The sequence below is a fragment of the Rhamphochromis sp. 'chilingali' genome, assembly GCF_963969265.1.
Source record: "Rhamphochromis sp. 'chilingali' genome assembly, chromosome: 22".
NCBI lineage: Eukaryota > Metazoa > Chordata > Actinopteri > Cichliformes > Cichlidae > Rhamphochromis > Rhamphochromis sp. 'chilingali'.
The window spans coordinates 13,459,295-13,482,013 of NC_137950.1; the positions used below are offsets into that span (position 1 = coordinate 13,459,295).

At 41.7% G+C, this 22,719-nt stretch overlaps 1 protein-coding gene across 6 annotated transcripts in view; it reads right to left on the bottom strand.

The window, feature by feature from the left end:
• Window positions 1-1,617: 1,617 nt before the first annotated feature.
• The window catches only part of ntn2 (netrin 2), a 43,745-nt gene continuing 22,643 nt past the window's right edge, over window positions 1,618-22,719 (bottom strand). For all 6 annotated transcript variants that reach the window (XM_080872529.1, XM_080872532.1, XM_080872530.1 and 3 more), the window contains 5 exons: window positions 19,143-19,331; window positions 14,663-14,812; window positions 12,204-12,257; window positions 7,190-7,264; window positions 1,618-7,106 (listed from right to left, as the gene is read on the bottom strand). In XM_080872529.1, coding sequence (XP_080728655.1) covers window positions 6,721-7,106; window positions 7,190-7,264; window positions 12,204-12,257; window positions 14,663-14,812; window positions 19,143-19,331 — 854 coding nt within the window. In that variant the 3' untranslated portion in view covers window positions 1,618-6,720. The remainder of the gene's footprint in view (window positions 7,107-7,189; window positions 7,265-12,203; window positions 12,258-14,662; window positions 14,813-19,142; window positions 19,332-22,719) is intronic.

The window sequence follows — 22,719 nt, forward strand, 5'->3', positions numbered from 1 at the left end:
ACGTTGCACCAAAAACATACCAGCATTTTCTTTGATTGCTAACAGATTTTCATGGTTCCCCTAGATTGCAATACACTGACTTGTCAAAAAAACAATCAACCGTTGCTCTCCGAGCTGTAGTGAAACTGTTAAAAGCGCAACACAAAACATTAACGGAGAATGTTTGCCTTCAAAGTCAAACTTCCACCCTTTGAAACATGTTGGCTGCCTCTGTGAATCACAGCTTTTAGCCACTTAACTAGTAATTTCCAAGTGTTATCATGTTGTCATCTTCAATGGAAACTACAGGCAATTGCAGCAATCTGCTAGTGACCAAAGCAAAAGCAAGGACCTTTGCTGCACCCTCTTTTCGACTGATGTTCACCCAGCGATTCTCAACAACCAGTAAAGGAACACACATTATTCCCACCAGCTGGTCTCTAAGCCTGTGTGACTGAGGCCTTAAAAGTTTCGACCACTCAAAGATTAATCGCTAAAAATCGATGTAGCAACCAGCAGTTTGTAAAATGTTGTTATGAAGACTCAAATGTCAAATTTTCAATGTTGTTTCTAACTGAAGAAAGAAAAAGGAAACTGTATGTGACAGAATTCCCCTATCTTTGTGATTCACTAGTATAGTCTATGGATAAACCTTGCTAACCAAGGTAACTGGGACTTATTGATAGCTTAGGACTCCACCCTCCCATCCCAATATGTTAATAGTTAATGGTAGCCAAAAAGCTAAAGCTGAGGCTTCAAATGAACTTTACAAAATAAAGGGTGACATCAAAGTGGGTTTGGGGTCTGGGACTCGGTTATTGGTTGTCACAGAGATTAAAAAAAAGGAGAAAGCTTGGTGCCTTGTAAAACAACATCTTAACATCTTTATTTTGTTATTCATAAGAAGAAGCGAAGAACTGAGGCAATATTTTGCTCATGTAAATGCTGATCATCTTTAATGACTGAATGTCCTACAGGACAAAGGATTTTCAGTTTTGTTCTGGTTGTAGACGGTTTTGCTTTGGTGTATAGTTAACTGAACTCAATATAAACAGCAACTTGATAGAAGGCCAGGATGTCCAGGAGAGAGATGCTTGATTCAGAGATTCAAGATATGTTTCAGTGTGTGTGTGTGTCCAGTCTGTGAAACCTCTATTCTCAGAGCCTCAGTGGCCATGCCTGGGGAGAGTGATGATAAATGACTGCTTTCCTGTAATTTACCTTCAGGAGAATGGATGGAGCTGGCCTGTTTGGTTAGTGGGTGGGGAGATGAGGAAGAGAGGACACTGTAGGTGAAAAAAAAGAGAAAGAGAGTAAGGAGATTCCTGCTTTGAGCCTTTCTCTGGAGTTGGGTTTCCTCCAAGGTGAGGAACGCATTAAATTGTGTGTATATACTGTGTGTGTGCGCCTCATTGTTTATTTACAGAGCTTTAGCTCTTGCAGCGTTCATAGAGGAGGGGAGCCGCTCTACCCAATATTCTCTTCTTCAAACCCCCATCTAGCCCCCGTGAGTGGAAACATACCAGAGCAGTGCCAACTGTGTTTGAGCAATGGAGAAAACACACATGATCAATTTTATATAATTTCTGCAGCTAAGGCTAATAGCCGCTATTAAAGAGACAGATGATCAACACAACGCACAGTTCATTACCTAATAATTTATTTTTTACCATTTAGATTAAAAAGTCAGTGGTTCATTGCCTCAGAGGAAAATGTACAAGGAAGACTTCGATATAACAGAAGTGAAAAGCAGTGCTAGACTGAGGGCAGGATCCCTTTGTTCCCCCCAAAAAGGTAGGTGGACAATTTTTGTGTGAGTGAACCATTATTCCCAGGACATTAATGTAACAGGACATGGTGGGCTTTGTGTGTCAGTTTCCATCTGTACCTCTATGGGAAAAGCAGAGGGTCCAGTCAGTCACGTTTTTACTCCATTCACCTCAAAGTCATTTACAATTGGGTGGTTGTTGTCTGGAAACAACATAAAACCGAAAGGAATACATTCTGTGTAATATCTGAACCACGTCTTCTGGTCGTGATCACGAAAGCATATGTTCCTGGTTTCTACATCCATATAACATCCATAATCATCTGGTTTGTACATCCATAAATGTGAGTCATCCCAGGCTAAGTGATGCTTTACAAAAGACAACATAAACGGCAGAGGCAGTTCAGTACATATTTACAATATTAAAAAAAAAAAAAAAATGCATCAGGACAAGCCAAATGTGTGGATGAAAATGACGCATGTGCACAAAGAAAAAAAAAAAGTCAAAAAACAAACAATGGGAAGTTGACCAAGAAAATTTGTGTGATATAATTCTTCATCATGGACCGTTTCAGAACCCTACCCCCACCCAAAAACGCTAAACTTCAAATAAGTTTCCTCTCACCTCTCTGCAAGTTGTGTGTGTCACTTGTTTGCTCGGGAAGGTTAATTAAACACACAAACTCACACACCTGTGAATGCTATAAACGCTGTGGAAAAAAAATACACAGGGGGGAGGAAGCAAAGTGAAGCAGTTATGGTCTCAGTTCCACTGCCAAGCTGCTGGGCTTGTTAATATAAAACAACAGGATGGCTCTGTCTAGGAGGCTCACAAAAAATAGCTTTCACAAGCGCTACACTTCCACCCCCTAACCCCCCACTCAAACAAAATCTGGCCAATTTTAACCTATTTTGATTTCGATGTTCAGGGTGGGCACTTAAGAAAAGGAAAAGCTGGTTCGTAGTTTTCGATCATGTGACCTGTGCAGAGGCCTGCAGGGAAAACTGTATTTTTTTTTCCAGCTTACATACCAGACCCTCCACAGAACTGCAGGAGAACGGTGTAAATATTTCATCTTTTACAATCCATGAATGTTTAGATCACCCTTTTAAAGGATTCACACAAAGATGTGATCCCGCTCCATTCTGGTGATGTTTTACTTGAACTCTACATGGATAAAAAATTTTGGACCACACCTTTTTATGAATTCAAGTGTTTTCAAACCCATTGCCACAGGTGTATAAAATGAAGCACCTAGCAACGCAGTCTGCGTTTACAAGCATTTGTGAAAGATCAGTTCTAAAGAGCTCATTGAAATCCATCACATTTGTAATTTTTTCCCCTCTTCCAGATATTCTACGATAAGCTATCGGTGGTATTATCGCAAACATGGGTGTGTTTAGAAATAGTGACAAAGTGGAAGGCCATGGGAGGTTACAGAGCAACCGCTAAGGTGCACCTGTGACTCAGTAACTGCAGATTTGCAAACCTTGTTTGCTGTGTGCCAGGAGCTTCACGACATGGATTTTGGTACCTGAGCAGCTCTTGTAGGTGTGAGGTAAACTACTTTTGTCCATATAGTGCATTTAGTGGAGATTCCTTCACTTTACACTGCAGTGCAAAAGCACAAACATGCTTAATCTTGATTTGATTTTCTCTTTTAGATTTGAAGGTAAAAAAGCTCTCAACTATTAAAACAAAGGCAAGGGCGCTTTAGCTAAAACTAGCTAGCTAACACATGGTGATCCATCAGCTGCTGGCTTCAGATGTTTTATGGCAGAAGTGACACACCAGTAACATTTTGTTTAACATCATTATAGTGAAACTTATTTCCTATTGCTATTGACAAGATCAGTTGCTGTGGTGGATTGGTGTGATCTGTCCGCAGTAGCTGCATGACAGGATGCCTCAGTATACCTTTCACGCTGGTCTGTTTGTTCGCCACAGGCAACGTCATCATCATAGTCCTAAACATTTATGGTGCAGGAAGCTGCTACAGTACTCCTCGGAACAATAGGTGTCGCTACTCTGAAAAAAACCCCCTCTGCATCGGCACTGATATAAGGGAAATCGCCTCCATCTATACTTTTTTCTCCACCAAGTCATCTTACAACATGTCCGTCTGATCTGTGACCATGTGAGCAGTAAAACCTGACATGATTGTACACTTTTATCTGCTTGGCTGGTACAACGGGGCCCTTAGGCTAAATGTGTTCCCATGCAGTGCCACACTCTAAAGATTTGCAGGCAGGATAGTTATACATGTGTATAGTTTAAGAACTATCCAGCATTTTGGGTAAACTGAACTGGCAAAAATGATCAACAGGCATCGGAAAAAGCCTCTTTTGGAAGCGTTCCTATAGTGTGACATATCACGTGAAAACTAGAAGAGAAAGAATTTTGTGGAATTCCTTCACGAGGGTGTTGGGTGCTCAAGGAGCTGAGGCAAATATTTTGACAATTCATTGTAATGCCAGACTTACATACCAAGATGCAGACACGGGTGCTACTGTAACACCACCTGTCTGACAGGTCACAGAGGACAGCCGACACATAAATAAAGGACTGCTTCTGCATTTTTGAGAAATTCCATCAGTGGGATTTGTGCCCTCAGCATAGTGCCATAGAAAACCTTTTTTTTGTCACACATCAGAAGTCGTGGTGGCTTATAATTCATTTTGGTTACAACTTGTTTTTGCATTGTATTATAAAAAACAAAAACAAAAAATGTCTTGATGAGAGTGAAAAGCATGAAGAGCCACAATCGTTTGAACAACATCTAGTCATGTTCAGAGTTCATAACAGCATCAAATATCATGCCATTAGACGTCCTCAGTTCTAATAACACTTCATAAACACAATCAGACCATTTACCTGTGTGTCTTTTCTTTGCAGATTGATTTACATTCTCAGAAAACAAGAACTACAGTGCAGTACTATACACCACAGAGGAGTCTGGAAGCCTCTTTCTGTGCTTTCACTTATCTAAAACACTAAATACACAACATGCAAAATGGGTTAAAAGGAGAATTCGGGGGGGGGGGGGGGGGGGGGGGGGAGGGGTGGAGGGAGGGAGGGAGTTTGTGGCTGACACACAGACGAGAGCAGAGGAGAGACACTTTTGGAGGAATGACAAACCAAACATGCCGCCAAAGCCAAAGGAGCGTAACCACAAGCTAGCATGAGATGCCTGTAGGAACACTCAATGCTATGTGAGCTTGATGTGCCCCTCAACTAAACTGTGTGTTTATATTGTACTCTATTTAAATAAATTGTAAAGTCGTTTACAAAATGAAATAACTGCAAAAGGCAGATAAAAAGCTTGAGAGCAACCAGATGGGTCTCTCTGCGGTTAATTCGTTGGTCCTGACTTTCATAGTCTCTTAATTGAATTTAAAAACTGACTACTCTTATTTGGCAAGGCATGACAGGGTTATGCATTTGGGGTGGGCAAGTGGTGGAAGATGACCTGGGAAGTTTTCCTTTGGATCTTCATGCTCATATTAGTTTACCTCTCTCTGCTCCCTGTAAGGATTTGATGGACCAGCAAAAGAAAAAAGAAAAAACTCCACAAACATGCAAACTTAACAAAGCACATGAGGACTGAAATATGATCCTCTCATGTCATAATACAATCAGTGAGCACTAAAAATGTTCCAGGCTCATTCATTTTGTCGAAATACTAAGCAAGGAATGAAAAACAAAAACGAAAAAACCCAACAACACAGCTACGTCTTTTCTTTATCCAACTTGTTTTTGTGTTTTTACTGCATGAAAAAGGAACTCTTGTTTCAATCTCTTGTTGTGGCAAACAAAAGCCTGCCAGTCTTCATCAGTCAACGCAATGAAATGTTCGGTCATTTTTAAAGACATAAGTGACGCTGGCCACACAGCAACGTCTGGAAGAGCTGTACCCAGCAAAGAGAATATCCATGAAGCGCAAAAGTCTCAATGGAAAAGTTGGTTTTGTTCTGAAATTCGGTCTGCGCCGCTTCATCTTCCACAAAGTGACAGGCCATGAGTCATGATGGTGACTTTATAAACCACTCATAAGAGGGAACAGTGGTGAAGAGGCCTGCGATGTGACTCACTCGTGCCCAATGCAACAAAGGGATACATCTCAAATAAGGATGTGGATGGCTGAGATAGCAAAGTAGCCACACAAGATATACAAACTCTAGTATGAGCAGTGACATCGGGCACTTGACCGTATAAGAGCCTACGTGAGCAGTTTATTCTGTGAGGGCTGTGTGGTGGTGGTGGCAGCAGCAGTGGTGGTGTGACTGAGGTTTGCTGTGGAAAATGTCCCTGCAAAGGGAGCCCTTGGTTCCTCGTAGGACATAGAAGTCCTATAGTCCAAAGAAGATACTGCAAAGACCTTGAGAAATTAGGCCTGTTTTGACAGGAAAATTCTGAAGGTCATCAGTGTGAGGTGGCCAAGCTGGAGATCTGTAGCTTGTTTTGTTGCTGATATCAGTCTGTGAAGTGATAAACACTCTATAATAAAATCCTCAGAGAACAGTGAGGGGTGAGCATTGGTAGTCTTGCATGGAAATACCTTAAAATGGCAGAAGACAGGCAGTTTTGACAGGTGGAGGTCAGGGGGTTGTATTTTTTAGCAGGGGGTTGGACAGTTCAGTTGCCGTCGTCGAGGGGGGGAAATGGCGCCTGCTTTTGTCTACACTTCACACCCTTTTTAATGGTCCCTTTTTAAGGCAAACCAATCGGACAAATAGACAAGTGGCCTTACAATGAAAAAAACTTGAAAAATAAAAATGAAAATAATTATACAATATACACAAAACGTGGTCCTTAAAACAGGCAGGGTACATGCAGTCTTTGTAATGTGCAGCGTTCCCACAATGGAGGAGAAGAAAGGACTCGAGTGGCCGGGGATAAGAGAAGTCAAGAGTCAGGATTTGTGATTGAGTGCTGTGGAGGGAGAGGTAGGGATGGACGCTGCTTTTCCCAATCATGCTTTGCTGCACTTCCCCTTCTTCTCCTTGCGCTGGAACTTCCTCAGACGTCTCGTCCAAACGTCTCTCCACTGGATCACCAGGCTGTTCTTATCGGCCACCAAGCCTATGCGCTCCGCCCCTGGACTGCTGGCTCCACCTCCGGGCCCGACTCCTGGACCTGCTCCTGGGCCCGTTCCACCTTCAGCGCCACCCATCACCAAAAATCGTTTGCTCATCTGGATTTTGGGACACTTGCAGGCAAGGTCCTTCATGTGTACCCACAAGATGTTGTCACCTCTCTTTAAGGGTTCGCCCCGGCTCTTGTACACAGCCACCACGCTAACGGAGAACTTGGCCCAGTCACCCACCGTCTCCATGTCCAGCACGTTCACTTGGACAGCTGGGAACACATTTGCAAGAAACACACTCAAAACTCTTTACGCTTTTTAATTAATGGTATGGAAAGGAATTCTGCTCTCTTACCATAATCCTTCTTGCAGTATTTCTTCATGTTGATCTTCAAGTTGCCTTTCACTGGTTTACAGTAGGACTCACAATCTGCAAAAATAAAGACAACCAAGTTCACACCTGAAATGCAGGCAGTGACTCCAGTGCTTGTTTTCCACCAACATGTGGCTGGGGCCAGTTCTCTCTTGGTGCACTGAAAACCATCCTTCATTTTGACAGATTTGGGAACCAAATGTTGCATAGTGTTACTAACAGAAGTCGGTGTGATTTCCTTGGGAAGAATATCATGGTCAACAGAATCTGCAGACTCCAAATGCCAGTCACTTGTGAACCCTCCCTTTGGGACAGATTTTTGACACAAGTCATCAGTCTTCTTTTTTGTGGTGGAAATGTGTTTAAGCATTTATAGGCTAGGCACAGTCACAGTATTGGTGAAAAAGGTACCAAAGGAGCACATGAATCTTTCATATTTGCTCAGTCTTACTAACACGTTGTAATGCATAATTAGTGTCACATCACTTTAAAATATAAAACGCAGTGATCAAGCAAATATAAACATAACATTGTGATATGTGCTGATTTCTATATAGAAAGGCCAACTTTGACTCCCCGTCCCATTAATATATTTCACATTTTTTTATAAACACAAAAAATACACATCAAAGCATGATCTACTTTTTAAATACATGTGTATTTTTTTCTATAATAACTGAGTAAACTTATACTTGCCTTTACAAACTGACTGATGTTGCCAAAGGCTGAAAGGAAAACTGGAGCAGCGCTAAATAATAGTTGGGCTTGGTGTGGTTTTTGTGTGCTAAAAAACAGCTTCTGACAAATCACACATCCAAATCCCTGCAACAGCCAGTGCTGGGAGGCAAGTGAAACATACCAGAGGAGTAAAAGTGTTCAGTTTGACATGTTCTCCGGGGCCTTGAGAAAAGGCAGAGCGTGGTGGAAGCAGGTCATGGTTGGATGAATGTGGATAGGCCTTGGCTGCCAGAGTGACAACTAAGACCACACACTGGACCAATGACCTCTGCTGACCATTAGTAGGTGGGGTTGCAAATGATGTGGTTTTTACGTTTATGAATATGACAGTCAAAATTGATTTCTAGGCTGGATGACCATTCTCTGATCTTTTTCTGACCGACTTTAAGGCCAGTCACGGTTTGGTTTAGCTGTTCTGTGTCCTCCAGCATCTTTTTCAATCCAGCTTTTCCCTCATGCAGATTTTGGCCAAAGAGCAGGCATGTGGCGCTGGAAACACTTTGGCGCTTGATTTCAGCATTTGGAACCTGAGCAGCCACCTTTCCTTCTATTATATGACTCACAGCTTACCTGCAACCTGAATTAAATTAAAAAAAAGAAAAAAAAAGAAAAAAAACAAATTATTTATATATATATATATATATATATATATATATATATATATATATATATATATATATATATATATATATATATATATATATATATATATATATATATATATATATATAGATAGATATAGAGAAGTTGTTTGTAATTTTATGTTGAGGAATAGCTGTGTACAGCAGTTTCAATGGACCAGAAAGGTCGGAAAGAAACTCTCAGTTGTGTTATAGAACCCTTCAAAGATTTGAAAGCATATGCATGTAATTACATCGCGTGGTTTATTTTCTTGTAGTCCTGAAATATTTGTTTTGCCATGTCTGTATTCTCGGAGATCGGAAAACATGTTTTGCAAGAACAAAGAGCAAAAGGAAAGGGAAACTGAGAAGATAAGCATGATTAAATAGGCTTAAACAGATGAAGTGCGCTAAAACAATGATAAGAATCCCTTTTAAACTTTAAAGCATTCACTGTGCTTTTAACTCAATTTCTGCCACTGGAGCTGCAGAAAGAAAAATGCTGTTGTTTGTTAGTAAGACTCATCTGTGGTTGACACAGGCTGCTGGATTCTGTGACTCATTGAATTTTGGATCCACAGCATAAAAATAAAAATCTATGAGAAGGATACAAAATAAGTTTTAAAAAAATGAAAATGGTGAACTGAAATTGCAAAAGAAACAGAGTTTTAGTCACTTCTAATGAAGGGACGTGAAAAGTTGACCACCAACAAACCACACGCTGGTAAGTGGACTGGTATCTCTCGTTCCCTTCAAGAGGAATAACCATTTAGCCGTTTTTGCTTTCCAAAGAAAACCAAATAAAAATCGCTGGACATGAAATGTCCAAGTTTAAAAACAAAAAAAAGAGAAAAATGACCCTTTTGGGAATGTTGTATGAGTGAAAGGGTGTTGTATTGTTCATTTTTTTTTGTGGAAGAACTGAGGAGGAGGAAGAAACGGGGGACCGAGGAGCTCATTAAAACGTCCAGAAAGGTTGGCTGTATATCAGAGTGCTGGAGATTTTATTAGCCAGAGAGAGGAAAGAAAGGGAAACACAAAAGGAGAAAGAAGATGACTTTCAATACGCTGCAATGAGTGAAGGTGTGGATGAGTGCAAAGGTGTGTGGTGCATGTGTGTACGTTTTACTTTAAATAAATGTTGCAGAATATCACAGTCTACTTAAGGGCTTTCTCATTAGTACAGAGTATGTGGTATTCATGTAAGTATGCATGCAGCTGTGACAGGCGTGCATGTGCATGAGATGAGCATGGATTTCATTAGATCACAGCTGTTTTGTGTATGTAGATCTCTGTTTTTGTATACAGTGGCTAACCTGCTCTTGAAACTCTGGCTGGGGCGACAGTATGCTCTTTCCCATGAAGCACTACTTACTGCTGGGTGATCACCTGGAAAAGCTCTCGGTGAATTGCCCAATGACCCAGAAGGCCAGCCTGCTGAAAACATGCACAATTGGCTCCAAGACTCTCGATGCCCTCTTTCCCTTGAGCCCCTTTCACTGTGCCATGACAAGGACAAATTGCATCCAACGCCCCTTACACAAAAAGATTTTGGGGGCCTTAGGTTTCTGATGGTGAAGCTCTTTCTGTGGTAGTTTAGGAAGGAGAAAGATGGGGGAAATGCGCTGGTGTGTTTGGTAGAAGCTGAGGTGAATTGACAATCAATGACTCTTGTGTTCTTAGACCCTGTAACATTTTCCCAGGAAAGTAGTAAACAAGAAAGGGCTGGACTCTGCTTCTTTGGGTTAAAAAGACCCAAGCGATGGCGGTAAAAGGTTATACAGAACAAGTTGTAAATGAGTGAAGAAGCTGCGAGTCTAAGGAAAATTAAATTCAGGACTTACAGTCACAGTAAAAAGAAAGTACACCCTCTGTCAGTTCCAATGTTTCCAAAGGAATTTTTTCCAGATGCAATTTTGCAAACTTGAGTTGTGCTGCCATGTTCGAAAGAGAAGAAGTTTCCTCCTGGAGACACTTCCAAACAATCCATACTTGTCCAGTCTTTTTCTAATCGTATTATCACGAACTTAACATTGACCATGCTGAGGCATGTGCAGTCTGAGGTGTAGCCTTTCTGTTTTGAAGTTTCTCTGAACATTGTACGGTCTTGACTTTGGGGTGAATTTGCTGGGACATCCACTCCTGCGAACGGTTTTGAATGTTTTTCACCAGTGGAATAATCTTTCTCACTCTACAATGATGGATTTCAAATTACTAGTTCCAACTTCGCAGATTGGTGAGCAGCATCAGTTGCTTCTCTGAGATGATTTCTGATGCATTTCTTCTTTAATGTTGTGCTAATACACAATTGAATACTCCAGACCTGCAAACTGTCCGAACTTCAGCTTTTATAGAGATGCTCACACTGAGGGTGTACTTTCACACACAATTCTGCGTTAGCATTTTTAAAAATAATAACACAGTATAATCATGTGTTGTTCTTCTGAGGTTGTATTTACATAATTTTAAGACCTGATTTTATGTTTACTTTAACTACACTCACTTGTAAACATAGTCATGGTAAAAAAAAATGAGATGAAAGATCTTTGGCTAGAATTCACCTCACCTAATTGAAATCATTTAGGTAAAGTTTGATCCCAATTGGATTTATTTTATGCAATTATCTGCTCTAAATCTCAATAATTAACCTACCACGATTAATCTGTTGTAATAAACCATTTCTTTCCCCCATTTTTTGTCCAGGATTTTTGCTAAGCTAACCAGTAACCGGTAAGCTTAGCTTAGCTAGTTTACAACATTTACCTTAGAAACTTCACGAATTCTCCACCAGAAGAATGTTTTTCATTTCACACTATTAGACATATCTGGAGGTTTTTATTTGGAGTGTACAACCAATTTTGGCCTTTTATGTGGACCTCGGTAAGAGCCATTATAAACATCTTGAACTCTATGAATCGAGTCCTCAAAATTTATAGCATGCAACCTCGAAAGTTAAGTCGAAAGTTAAAGTTGGAAAATTTATTGTGAGGGTTCTGAAAATACGTATTATTTTTAGAAGAGAAAGGACATAAAAACAAGAAAACCATTATTGCTTTAAAAAGAATGGCAGTAATAGCAAATTTGGGAGGGGTGCACAGTCTGCCGCTTCAGTGATAATATATGATATAAATCCACTAATGAATCAACGTTTCCAAATCAACACCACCATTTAAATCAAACAGTTGTAGAATGAAAAATGCGGACAGGGTAATTGACCGAAGCCTAGAGTGTTAGAGGGAGTGACTGAACAAATTTCCCCCAGTTACTTGCCAACACTCTTTTCATGCCTCGCAACGTTCCCCTTCCACTATATCTCCCAACTAAACTGTAATTAATCACCTCAGCTGCCTATCTTCTGCCCTTGGCTTAAAGCTGCACTTAAAGTCTGAGCACAGCGTGTCTCCACTAACTTGAGGCTAGCGGTTGGGGAAACTATGCCAAGGACACAGGTTTTTAAGACAATGTAAAATTTTTCCGTCCCCAGTGCAATCGTTTCCCTGAGAACTTCAAATGAGCAAACCCGCCCTCTATTAATATTTATTCCACGCCTTAATATTTAATATTTCTGGACACGTATTTTATGTTTTTGTTCCTCTCATAAAGTAGGGGTGCTCAAGGTGCAAGGAGTATATACTAACCTGCTGGTTCCTCTGTGCTGCTCACGACAGCTGTGGGGTTGACCACAGGGATTTCTGAAACACGCACAAGAAACACAAAGTTATTTCAACGATTAATTCTAAGTCCACACCTTTTAAGTATGTCTGAAATGATCTGGCTGCCGGCCTACAATGAGAGCACGTGTGGTCAAAGAAACAAAGTGTGTCCAAATTCATTAAATGTGATCCCAAATATGGGGGTGGGATGGGAAATAGTACTGAGAAGAAGTAAAAAGTGCTATTTGAGGTCACTGGGGAAAAAAAGAAGAAGAATCAGGGTTGCCACACAGTAGGTTTGTGGTGTACTATATGTCAAACTTATGAAAATACACAGGGCTTTCCAGACAGACGTGCTAGATAAACGCTAAGAGACTGACAGGAATACTTATTGGTGGTGAGAGGGAAGACCGGTTCAAATAAACCATACATGCCATAGACTAATGCAGTGGTTTCAGTGTCTTTTTTTTAAGGAGATCTTCAGACTAACTGGAAGAAATAATCAAAGTCCAATGTTAGTTGATGCTTCACAAGAATCACACCATAAACCAGTTTGGAGGAGTCAGCGCATTGAAAGTAGGCACACAATGGCAAGGTGGCTACACTAGATTAGTTTCATCCTCCTCTAACAGATGTGGGGTTAACACTGCTGTGCAATCTCCATGCAAGCATGTATAGACAGATGGACGGATGGCAAAGGGGCAATTTTGGTGGGATCATCTTGAGACAGATACAGCCCTCCCTTGTTGTGCCCGCTGGCTACAAAAAAAAAAAAAAAAAGTGCCTTGTAGAATTCCTCCAGGACTACTCCTTTAATCGTATGCATCTTTCCAATACAAATGCTAATGCTAACAACAGGCCCCTCTCCTTTTACCGTAAACAGAATTACTGGAACGCCGGCTTAGCATCCACCCAGAGGATCTGCTTTTGATTGGATTTGGAGGTTCAGGGGTTGGACCGAGTGTGTGAGAGTGTGTTGGCAGGAGGCAGAGGGGGGTTTCTTGGAAAGCTGTTTTGAGGCAAAAGCAGCAGTTGTCTCTCTAAAATTATGGACACCCTGCCAACAAAAACAAACAAGGGCACGGAGCTTTGTGAAGGCAGGCACAGCTGCTAGAAGCCACTTTGAGACCCTTTGCCCCGATGGCCACATCTTGTGAAGATAGACAGATGATGAAAGGATCATTCAGATGTGGGTTGCTGCCATCATACTAATTGGCTTCTTAATGGATTTGTCTTCTGTCTTGGGATACAGTATCCTCCAGGGGTAATATGCTGACATCAGGCTATAATGGCAGACAGGGTTGTCATAATGTGCATAGCTTAAGCATGCCCACACCCACTATTCCTCTTGTTCTCGATAGACAGTTCACCTAATGGCACTTAAACGAGTATAGTCTGCCATCCATGACCACGGTCGTCTTCTCCTTCTTGCCTATCCGCCATCTGCTTCGGAGCTGCATGCAAGAGGAACAACATGGCACCGTGTGGCAGTGTGGCAGAGCTGGTCACGGCACTGGGCGGCGCGGCATGACTTGATTTGGTGGAGGCTATCTTTTGATTGTTTGCAATGTGGCACAGACACGTGCTGGGCCCACGGGCAAAATTCGTAACTTGCGTGGACTCACATTCGCTTGTTACAGGAAATCAAAAACCTAAACACAGCTACTAGAGCACACACACACACACAAACACATATGGTACATAGTTAAGAGAAAGTAGAATAACAGCACAAGCGTTAACAACAGTATGCCTCTTTGTTCCTTTAGCATGGATCGCGTTTCAATTTAACCCAACTTTATGCTGGGGCGCTCGTTTGGCTCACGTTTTGGGCTCTTCTCCATGAAATGTCATTGCAGATTCAGTGGCTATGCAAGTCAACACACACACACACACACACACACACACACACACACACACACACACACACACACACACACACACTTTCATATCCTAGTGAGGACATCTAATTGACAAAAGTCTTTCCCTAGCCGCTTACCCTAGCCTTTCAAAAATTAATGCCTTAACCATAACCCTTAGCCTAAACTTAAAATGCCTTCAAACTTGTGGGGACAGGCATTTTGTCCCCATAACTGACTGTTGTCCCCACAAGTAGTGTAGCATTCCAATTTTTGGTCCTCACAAATATATCCAAATACGGCAGGCGCACGCACGCACGCACGCACGCGCACGCACGCACGCACACACACACACACTTACACTTGGGTTATGTCTGTCCGATAGCCAGAAAGACTACATAAAAGTATGTTTTCACTTATGTTCTGTATTCTTCATGGTTTGGGTATGTGCTGCCTTTAGCTATGGATCATACTTTTTGTCAGATTTTAATAGTCACAGGCAAGCTGATAAAATTAACCATGACGATCTGATCAGTGTCGCATGCAGTAACTGGTAGCTGCGTGTGGATGTGTGTCTGAGTTACTCACTGATGCAGGGGGCCACGGGCGAGCGGCTCTGCTGGTACCCTTTGGCGCAGCGGTTGCAGGTGATGCCCGTGACACCGTCCTTGCAGGGGCACTGGCCTGTGGTCTGGTTGCATGTCTTGCCTGCTGCGCCCACAGGGTGGCAGTCACAAGCTGGCGTGGGGGGGGGGGGGGGGGGGGGGGGGGGGGGGGTTGGGGGAAGATGTCAAAGAGGGATGGAGGGTGGTGGGGCAGATAAAAGAGATAAGAGATACCAGTTCATCAAACCTGCTGCAAAATGCAAAATGATAAGACAAAACTCCTCCGACATTCAGTAAATATTATTGATTAATGATTGATTGACTGCATTAATACTGAATGTTTGGGGGCCCACATGTCTTTAGCCTTTATACCTAGGTTTCTCAAACTACTGCATTGTGAAAAACTGCATGCATATCCAGAAAACTGATGAGAAATAAGATATTTGTGTGGAGGACACAGGACAACTAAAAGCACAGAAAGCTATTAGATCGGGTGAACGATGCATGTAGTGCATCAGTTTCAGCAGGAGATGCAGACCAAATGCTCGTTTCCTCTTTCCTAAATGCTGCATGCAGCCTAGTGCCTGCCTGCCTGGTAACACACGCTCTGCTGTTTCATCACTTCCCAAAAGTTCCGTGGATGCCCACCAAATGCCAACACCAACAGGCAATGCTCCGGTCACCTCACTTTGGCAAGACTTTTGAGGTTTGCTTTTCTAGGTGATTTATTTAAGCCACTTTAACTCATTAGTTTTTTTGGATGTATGAAGAGCAGTTAATCATATGAGGCCTAGAGTGTTGGTTGAAGCCATTTGACAAAAGCTTACAAGAACACAGGAAGTGTGAAAGCAAAAACACAATAAGCCATGAAACCCAGTAGGAAAACTCTGCCTTTTCCCCCTTTGTTTTCAGTCTGACACTTTGGAAAAATACTCTCAGACTAACAAAAAAAAAAAAAAAAAAAAAAAAAAAAAAGGCAAAAGCAAACTTGCAAGCGCCTCAGCTGTAACACAATAGTTGTAATTGTCCAGGCTTATCAAGAAAAGGCAAGAAGGACCAATATTTCATACAAGGGAAAAACCCTGTAATCCAGCAGACTTCTACAGAGCTTGCCAGGGAAAGGCAGCTGCTAACATGCCACGGTTTCTTCCCACCACCTGACGAAACTGTTAATGTGTTTATTTGCGCCCGCAGATTTTTTTTTTTAAAGTTGCTACAACAAAGGAGAGGACCCTACCACCTGTTGGATCGGCAACGCGAGCGTTTAAATGGCTGAAACTGACCCAAGAGTGTCTGCATGACGGCAGGGTGTGAGGAGATTAGCTCAGCTCAGATCTTTAGAATCGTGTCTGCCTTTTCTGGCAAGGCCAACGAAGTCTACAGGTGTCAAAGTGGCTGCACACTGTTTGAAGCCGAGATGTAAATCTGATGCTTCATCATGAGTGCAAAATCCCCATTATTTGAGTCACGCAGACTCCAATGGGAAACTTGAGCTTTGAAGGCACTTGGTAAAGTGCGACTGAACTAAGGACAAGAACGTTAAGCATGTGGCAGGGTGTGATGCAGGACTAATTCGGGTGCCGGGGGTCACCAGACGCCTTTTTATGCTGTGCCAGCAACCTCCACCTTCATTTAGAGCCAGAGTTTCTTCTGCTTCTGGCTAGGAACTATTTGGGATTTTCCTGAAGTTTGCATTCTCAATAAAACTCAAATGATATAGTGCATTGGTCCGTCAACTTTTACCGTTTTTCAAGTAATGAAAAACGCTTTCAGACCAAAGGAAAAGCACATGTGAGATGACCCATGTCATAATCCCAAGTTGTTCCTGCAGAGACATGTGACAAAGGCAAGGAGTTTTACAAGCTATTGTCTCTTCACTGATCACTTAACATTGACAGGGCTGGTCAGTATAAACAAACTGCGAATGATGCACAGGACCCCCTTGCTTCCCTTCTAATTGAGACTCTGACTGTTTGGAGTTCAGAGGTTACTGTCAGTGTTCACATTGTTCAGTAAATAACCAGCAACGGCCAGATCTGAACGAGCTGTCAGGGGCAGGCAGGATGGAGACGGGGGTTTGGTCGTGTCAGTCTAACCCCCAGCCTTCCTTCCTCAAACTGTTTTTCTGAGGTTTTATGTGCAGAGGCTAGAGCCAGTTAGAAAGCTGTAAAAATGTCCTCAGATGTTGATGGCTTTTCAAGCCCATGTGACTGCAGATGTGACAGGCGCTGCATTGGGATTTGCAGTCCCTTTCTCAGGCGTCTGCTTGTTTTAAGTGATTCAAGTGATTTTAAGTGACTGTGTTACTCAACTTGTGGTGACTGCACTTTGTTCACTTCAGTTTTATTTATGTAGCGCCAAATCACAAAAACAGTCACACCAAGGCATTTAATACTTAAACCCCAACCGATCAGATGATCCCCTATGAGCAAGCGCTTGGCGACCGTGGGAAGGAAAAACTCCCTTTTAACTAGAAGAAACTTCCAGAACAACCAGGCTCACGGCTGGGCAGCCATCCGCTGAGAGCAGTTGGGGGTGAGGACACATGGAAGACTGCCTTTGTCTGCTGTCATGGAAAGTAGCTTTCAGATTTGCGGACTTAAAATATCCACGTTACTTCCGGAATCCTGGTTTTGTGTTTAGATTCCTTCAAATACGCCTCACACTGTGAACAGACAACTAGACCTGGACAAGTTTGATCAGTAACAGACACAACCCCTTCTAGATTCTTTACCGCCCACCAGCCTCCCTCTATTCCTGCCTCCTCCTCTGAACACACCTGTATTTTATTGCAGTAACTCCATTTCAGACATGACGACATGACACGCACCCCCTTCAACAATACCACACCCCTGACCTCTGTCGCGACCGGGTCACAGGCAGAAAGGACATGGAAAGCAAAGGGCTGGAAAGAAAATCATAGATGCTGGTATGAGAATAAGAGGAAGACAAAGGTTTAATGGGTTTGTAGAAAGGCAGAGTGAGGGAAGTCATAAGTCAGGGTGCAATCAGAGGTCCTGGTTGTAAACCATCTGGCAAGACAGAGATGAAGAAAAAGAGAGCAAAAGCAAATGACATCTCCTAGAATGCTGTGGATCAATCATGGAGCTGGCCCCCTCAGCTTTATAAATGTAAGCTTGGATTCTGTCACATCTGGAGCTTTTGGAAAGGAGGGTGTTAAACGGTTTATAACCTGATCACTTGACTTGGATCGCAGACAAACTGTAGTGTCAAGTGGCCTGCATGTGTGTGAAAACATTATGCTTCCACGTACTGCAGGAAATGAAAGATGAGAGAACCATTTGCACATGGGGATGCACATCTCAGAGCGGATCTGTTGTCAGGGGTGCAGCAGATCCCTTTCTGTTATTGTTTCAGTGCATTAACAGGTCAAATGACTTAAGTTTTAAGGTATGTGACCAAGTCGCTGTGGAGGGTTTTTTTTGTAATTTTTTTGGCCATTACACGATGAATGGCTCAACATCTCATTGAAACTACCATGGGCAACTGCGGCCTGATATCATGCCATTTCTAACCTCTCGGTGTTATATTACAGGCTGCAGAAGGAAAACTGACGAGAAGCCAGTGAGAGATTCCCACCGTGAAATTACAGCCAGGAGATCTTCATGGCTATGAGTGTTGGCAGCTTTCACTAGTGCCGTTTTTTATGTTCTGGAAGTGATTTTTTTAAACCTTCATCTGGATCATACGGCTACAAAACACTCTTATTTATTTGAGTATTTTCTCGAGCATCAAATACAGGAAACAAGTGTTATTTTTGCAATATTTCCAGCATAATATGGGGCTGAAAAATATCACTGCAAATGTGAAATAATGAAATCAATTTTCCATGAGACATGCATTGGTTACATGAAAATATTATGTGGTGTGTGGGCAAGGGGGGAAACATTCGGTGGGGTGGCCAGAAAGACTCCAGGCATAGTATCAAATCATTTCTCTCTGCTATGGTATGGCAAATCACTTCTATTACCACTTCTCCCCTTTCTCAAACACATAGACTGGCTCAATCAGTGTTTGTTTGAACATTTTGTAAACATTTAGCACCGAGTAGCGCCAAAGAAAAAGCTAAACTACATTTAAAGTAATAATCTGGGACATTTTCATATAATCACATATATCTATAAACAAATATTTTCTACTCTATTAATGACTGACATAACGCGAAGCGATCCGTGCTCGTGACTTGTGGTTGGTAATTCTTTCCCAGGAAACCACTTGTGTGTTATATTTCTGACAGCAGATGAAGAGCGAGCTCTGATCATAATCAAGGATAAATGAATGAGTGCTACAGTTCTGCAGTATGCTTGACTGAAGCCTAATAGAAGTATAGAGGAGGAATGAGCTCATGCAGCAAATAGCACAGACTATCTTGAAAGCCACGTTGGAAAATTAGTAATAAAGTTCTTCATAAACACTACTGTTACTTCTTGTTAGATTCTCACCTTTGCAGGCTCGCCTGTGGGTGATTGGTCTGGCCATGTCCCTGTAGAAGCCCTCCTTGCAGTAGTGGCAGTGGCGTCCTGCGGTATTATGGCGGCAATTCATGCACACCCCGCCACTTTTCCTCCCTGACAACTTGTACAACTCCATGTTGAATCGACACCGGCGGGCGTGGAGGTTGCAGTTGCACGCTGCGGAGGGAAAGAGCAAAGCCGTTATGGTATCGGCAAGGGTGAGGAGGATAGATACAAAAGTTTACAATAACTTCTCAGTATTTATCTTAGGGTTCAAACATAAATTTAGCAGGCTGAAATGTTCACATGGAGCACGCTCAGCAGTAAAATATATCCTTACTGGTGGGGTATGTATATCACAAGAGAGCTGGGAAAGATTTTCAAGTAAGGCAGTGTAATAATAATAATAATAATAATAATAATAATAAGTGGTTTATAATCTATGCTGCATCTGTGGGCTTGGCTGCTATTCCAGAACTCATCAATCAAAAGTGATATTTGCAGAGCTCATTTTCCCCATTTCATAATTAATGAATTCGGCTTCTCTCAGCCCATTAGTTATTAATCACTGGAAAGAGAGACATTAATTTCATGAATCACTGATGAGTAAAGACTTCTTAGATCTATTAAAAGCGAGACCAAATCAGATATAGGAATGGGCTCGAGCTAGCTGTCTTCTAAATGAGGCGAGCAGGATATATGGGACATGTGAGGGGTGGTTATAGCTCTCCCAGTTACCCTTGAAATCCAGCTGGTTCCTTAATGTCTCTTTTGCTCACAAGTCTTTTCCGTTGATTCCTCAGCATAAAACTGCGTTCACCAACTCTGACATTATTGATAAACTCTTTTCATTATCTAAACGTGGGGGTTTTGCATTTGAGAAGTCTAATGAGAAACCCACACTTCTTGCTTGTGTAAGACTTTGATCCAGAACCTCTGCTGGTTAAATCAAAGTCAGACCTGGAACCTGAAGACTTGGCCGCTGAGCTTAGCTTTAGCTCAAAGTTATCTGCAGATGCATTTGAAAAGCGGTAAACAACAGCAGAGCTGTTTGAGTGAAAATGTCAACAGTTGTGGCAAAGCAGAAGTATTAGAGGATCACAACAGAAAGTGATATTCATTAACTTTAGTCAAACTGGAGAGGCGTCAAGGAAATAGATTTCACTACACAATAAATGTTTAGAATAAAACAAGAAGGATGTAGCAACAGAGACTAAGTTAAAACACACTGGGTGAGGGTAAGGCGCAGAGGGGTCAGTTACAGAAACATGTGAAATGTATATTTTCTGTCTTACCCACTCACTCCGTGTATACATGATCATATTTGCAGGGCTACAAGTTTGACACCATCCTCATGCCAGATGGATAAACATGAAGCTAGCGAGAACAGCCTCTTACGAGGGCCAAACACCTAGCCTGGCTCTGACCGGCAGCAACTAAATCTGCCAGCCCTCACTAATTAACACATTATATCTTGTTTGTTTGTAGAGCTATTTCTTGCCCAGGTGCAGTCACTTCATGAGGACACGTCACCACTCTGAAGTTGCTAGGCAAAAAGCCGAGCTACTAAGGTACTACGGCTGTGTATGAATTAAAGAGCATAAAAATGGTACATAACACACCTGCAACACCTGTAACCACAACATGGTACCTTTACACCTTTGTGTTGAGTAAGTAAATAAAAGTTTGTAAGAGCTTTTCACAGACAGTATGTACAAATACATTGTACACAGACACAAAACAGTAAAATAAATAAGAAAATTAAGTAATTAAGTGCCATAATGGGCAATGAAAACAGGTAGCTTATAATCATCATCATCATCATCACCACCACTACTACTGAATAAAATTTTGTCCAACGTCACTTTTATGTTCTATGTATTAAACCCCCGCTTTTATAAGTTTTTAGTGTTTATATAAAGACCAATTAATAATTAATCATCTTTTAAATGACTCTGTCACTCCTTTAAAACAACAATGCTGTTCCAAAGATTTGGGAAATATCAGTTTTTTTTATTTTCAATTATATAAATCTTTTCAGTAATTAAGTTTACTACTGACAAAATAAGAAACCAGTTGTAGAACACGTAACAAAATAAGTTTAAAAGTTCTAAGTTCGTAGAAAATGAGATCTCAGTACCCATTTCATTACAAATATGTAAAGGTGGACTATAAGTGATTTAGAAAAATAGAGATTTACTCAAACTGTGTTCAGAAACTACCTTAAAAACGACTTATAAGGGCCTTCCATAACGTCATGTCACAACTACACAGTCCTCATCTTCAACAAAGCCCCCCCCCACTCCATGACCCTTTACTTCTTTATTTTTTGGTTTGAGCCTGTAGCTCTGTAAAGCTCTTAGCTATACATCTGAAAAAATACTACAATCAAACTAATGTTTAGTGTTGGATGAATGCAGTACACTTTACCCACTCTTGCCTGATCGGAAAACACTGTTAGCATGTTGCACAGCTAATCTGGCAACTATTTGCACGACCTGAGTATATACGCCTACTCACCAGCGTTGTGTTAGAATACAAAAGGCCAGCAAAAAATGCCTTTAATACTGAGCCTGCTACAAGTGGGTATTTTCATGTCTCTTCATGTCCTGTAGTGCGGGCTAAACTCAGTTAGCCCGATTGTACATAAGTGGAAAATAAATAGCCATAATGCAAGTGATTTCAGAAATGGTAACTCTATTATGTGAAAATTTAGTGCAGCATTTCATTCTGTAAGACTCTTTCCTTGCTCTGGGTCCAGTTCTGGTTCAGACGTGTGGCTGAATTCTGGAGTTTTGTTACAAGACAGTGGGTAAGTCTATACTTACAGGATCTGGGCTTATGGCGGGTAACCAAAGTTCTTTTGCTTTACTTTTCCTGTTCTGAGATATCTATTGCAATGGCAGGAGAAGGCACAGCGCTGTTCCAGATAAGCTGCCACTGCCAAGGCCCCTATTTTATTTAAGGGAAACTTTATAAAACACAGCAAAGACCGTGTTTGTACAACCACTGCAGGATGAGAAATCCGTTTTGTATTTTAAGCTGACACTTGACATGCACATTCTTGAGAGATATGAGACTTAGATGAACTTATAATGATAATGGTATAATGTGTGACCTTTAAGACATATTTCCCAATAATTTACAGATGATTTTCATTTCTCTGCTCCAGCCAAGGTCAGTTCTCCAGTTCTATTAAGTTCAATGATCTGAGCCTTTTGCAATCACTTAAAGGACAACTTCACTGGAGGAGAATCCCTCAAGCGCAAATGTTAAGCAATAAGTACCCCACATATGGTGAGCAATACATATCGCTGTCCACACTCAAAGGAAAGCCTGGCACCTGGTTGGGAAAGAGGCCAAGTCTCCCCCCGACTCACCCTCTTGCGGGCCCTGGAAGAAAAAGGGGAGCACATTCCCAGACTGTTTCCCAATTCCATCTGGTTATTATGTTGCCCAATTTGTATGGAATCCTCGAGCTAATGAAAATACTGTTTTATGTATAAATTCATATCAAGGCAGCGCTGTTTGTGTAGAGACCCTGCTGGATTTATTTGCTGTGCTT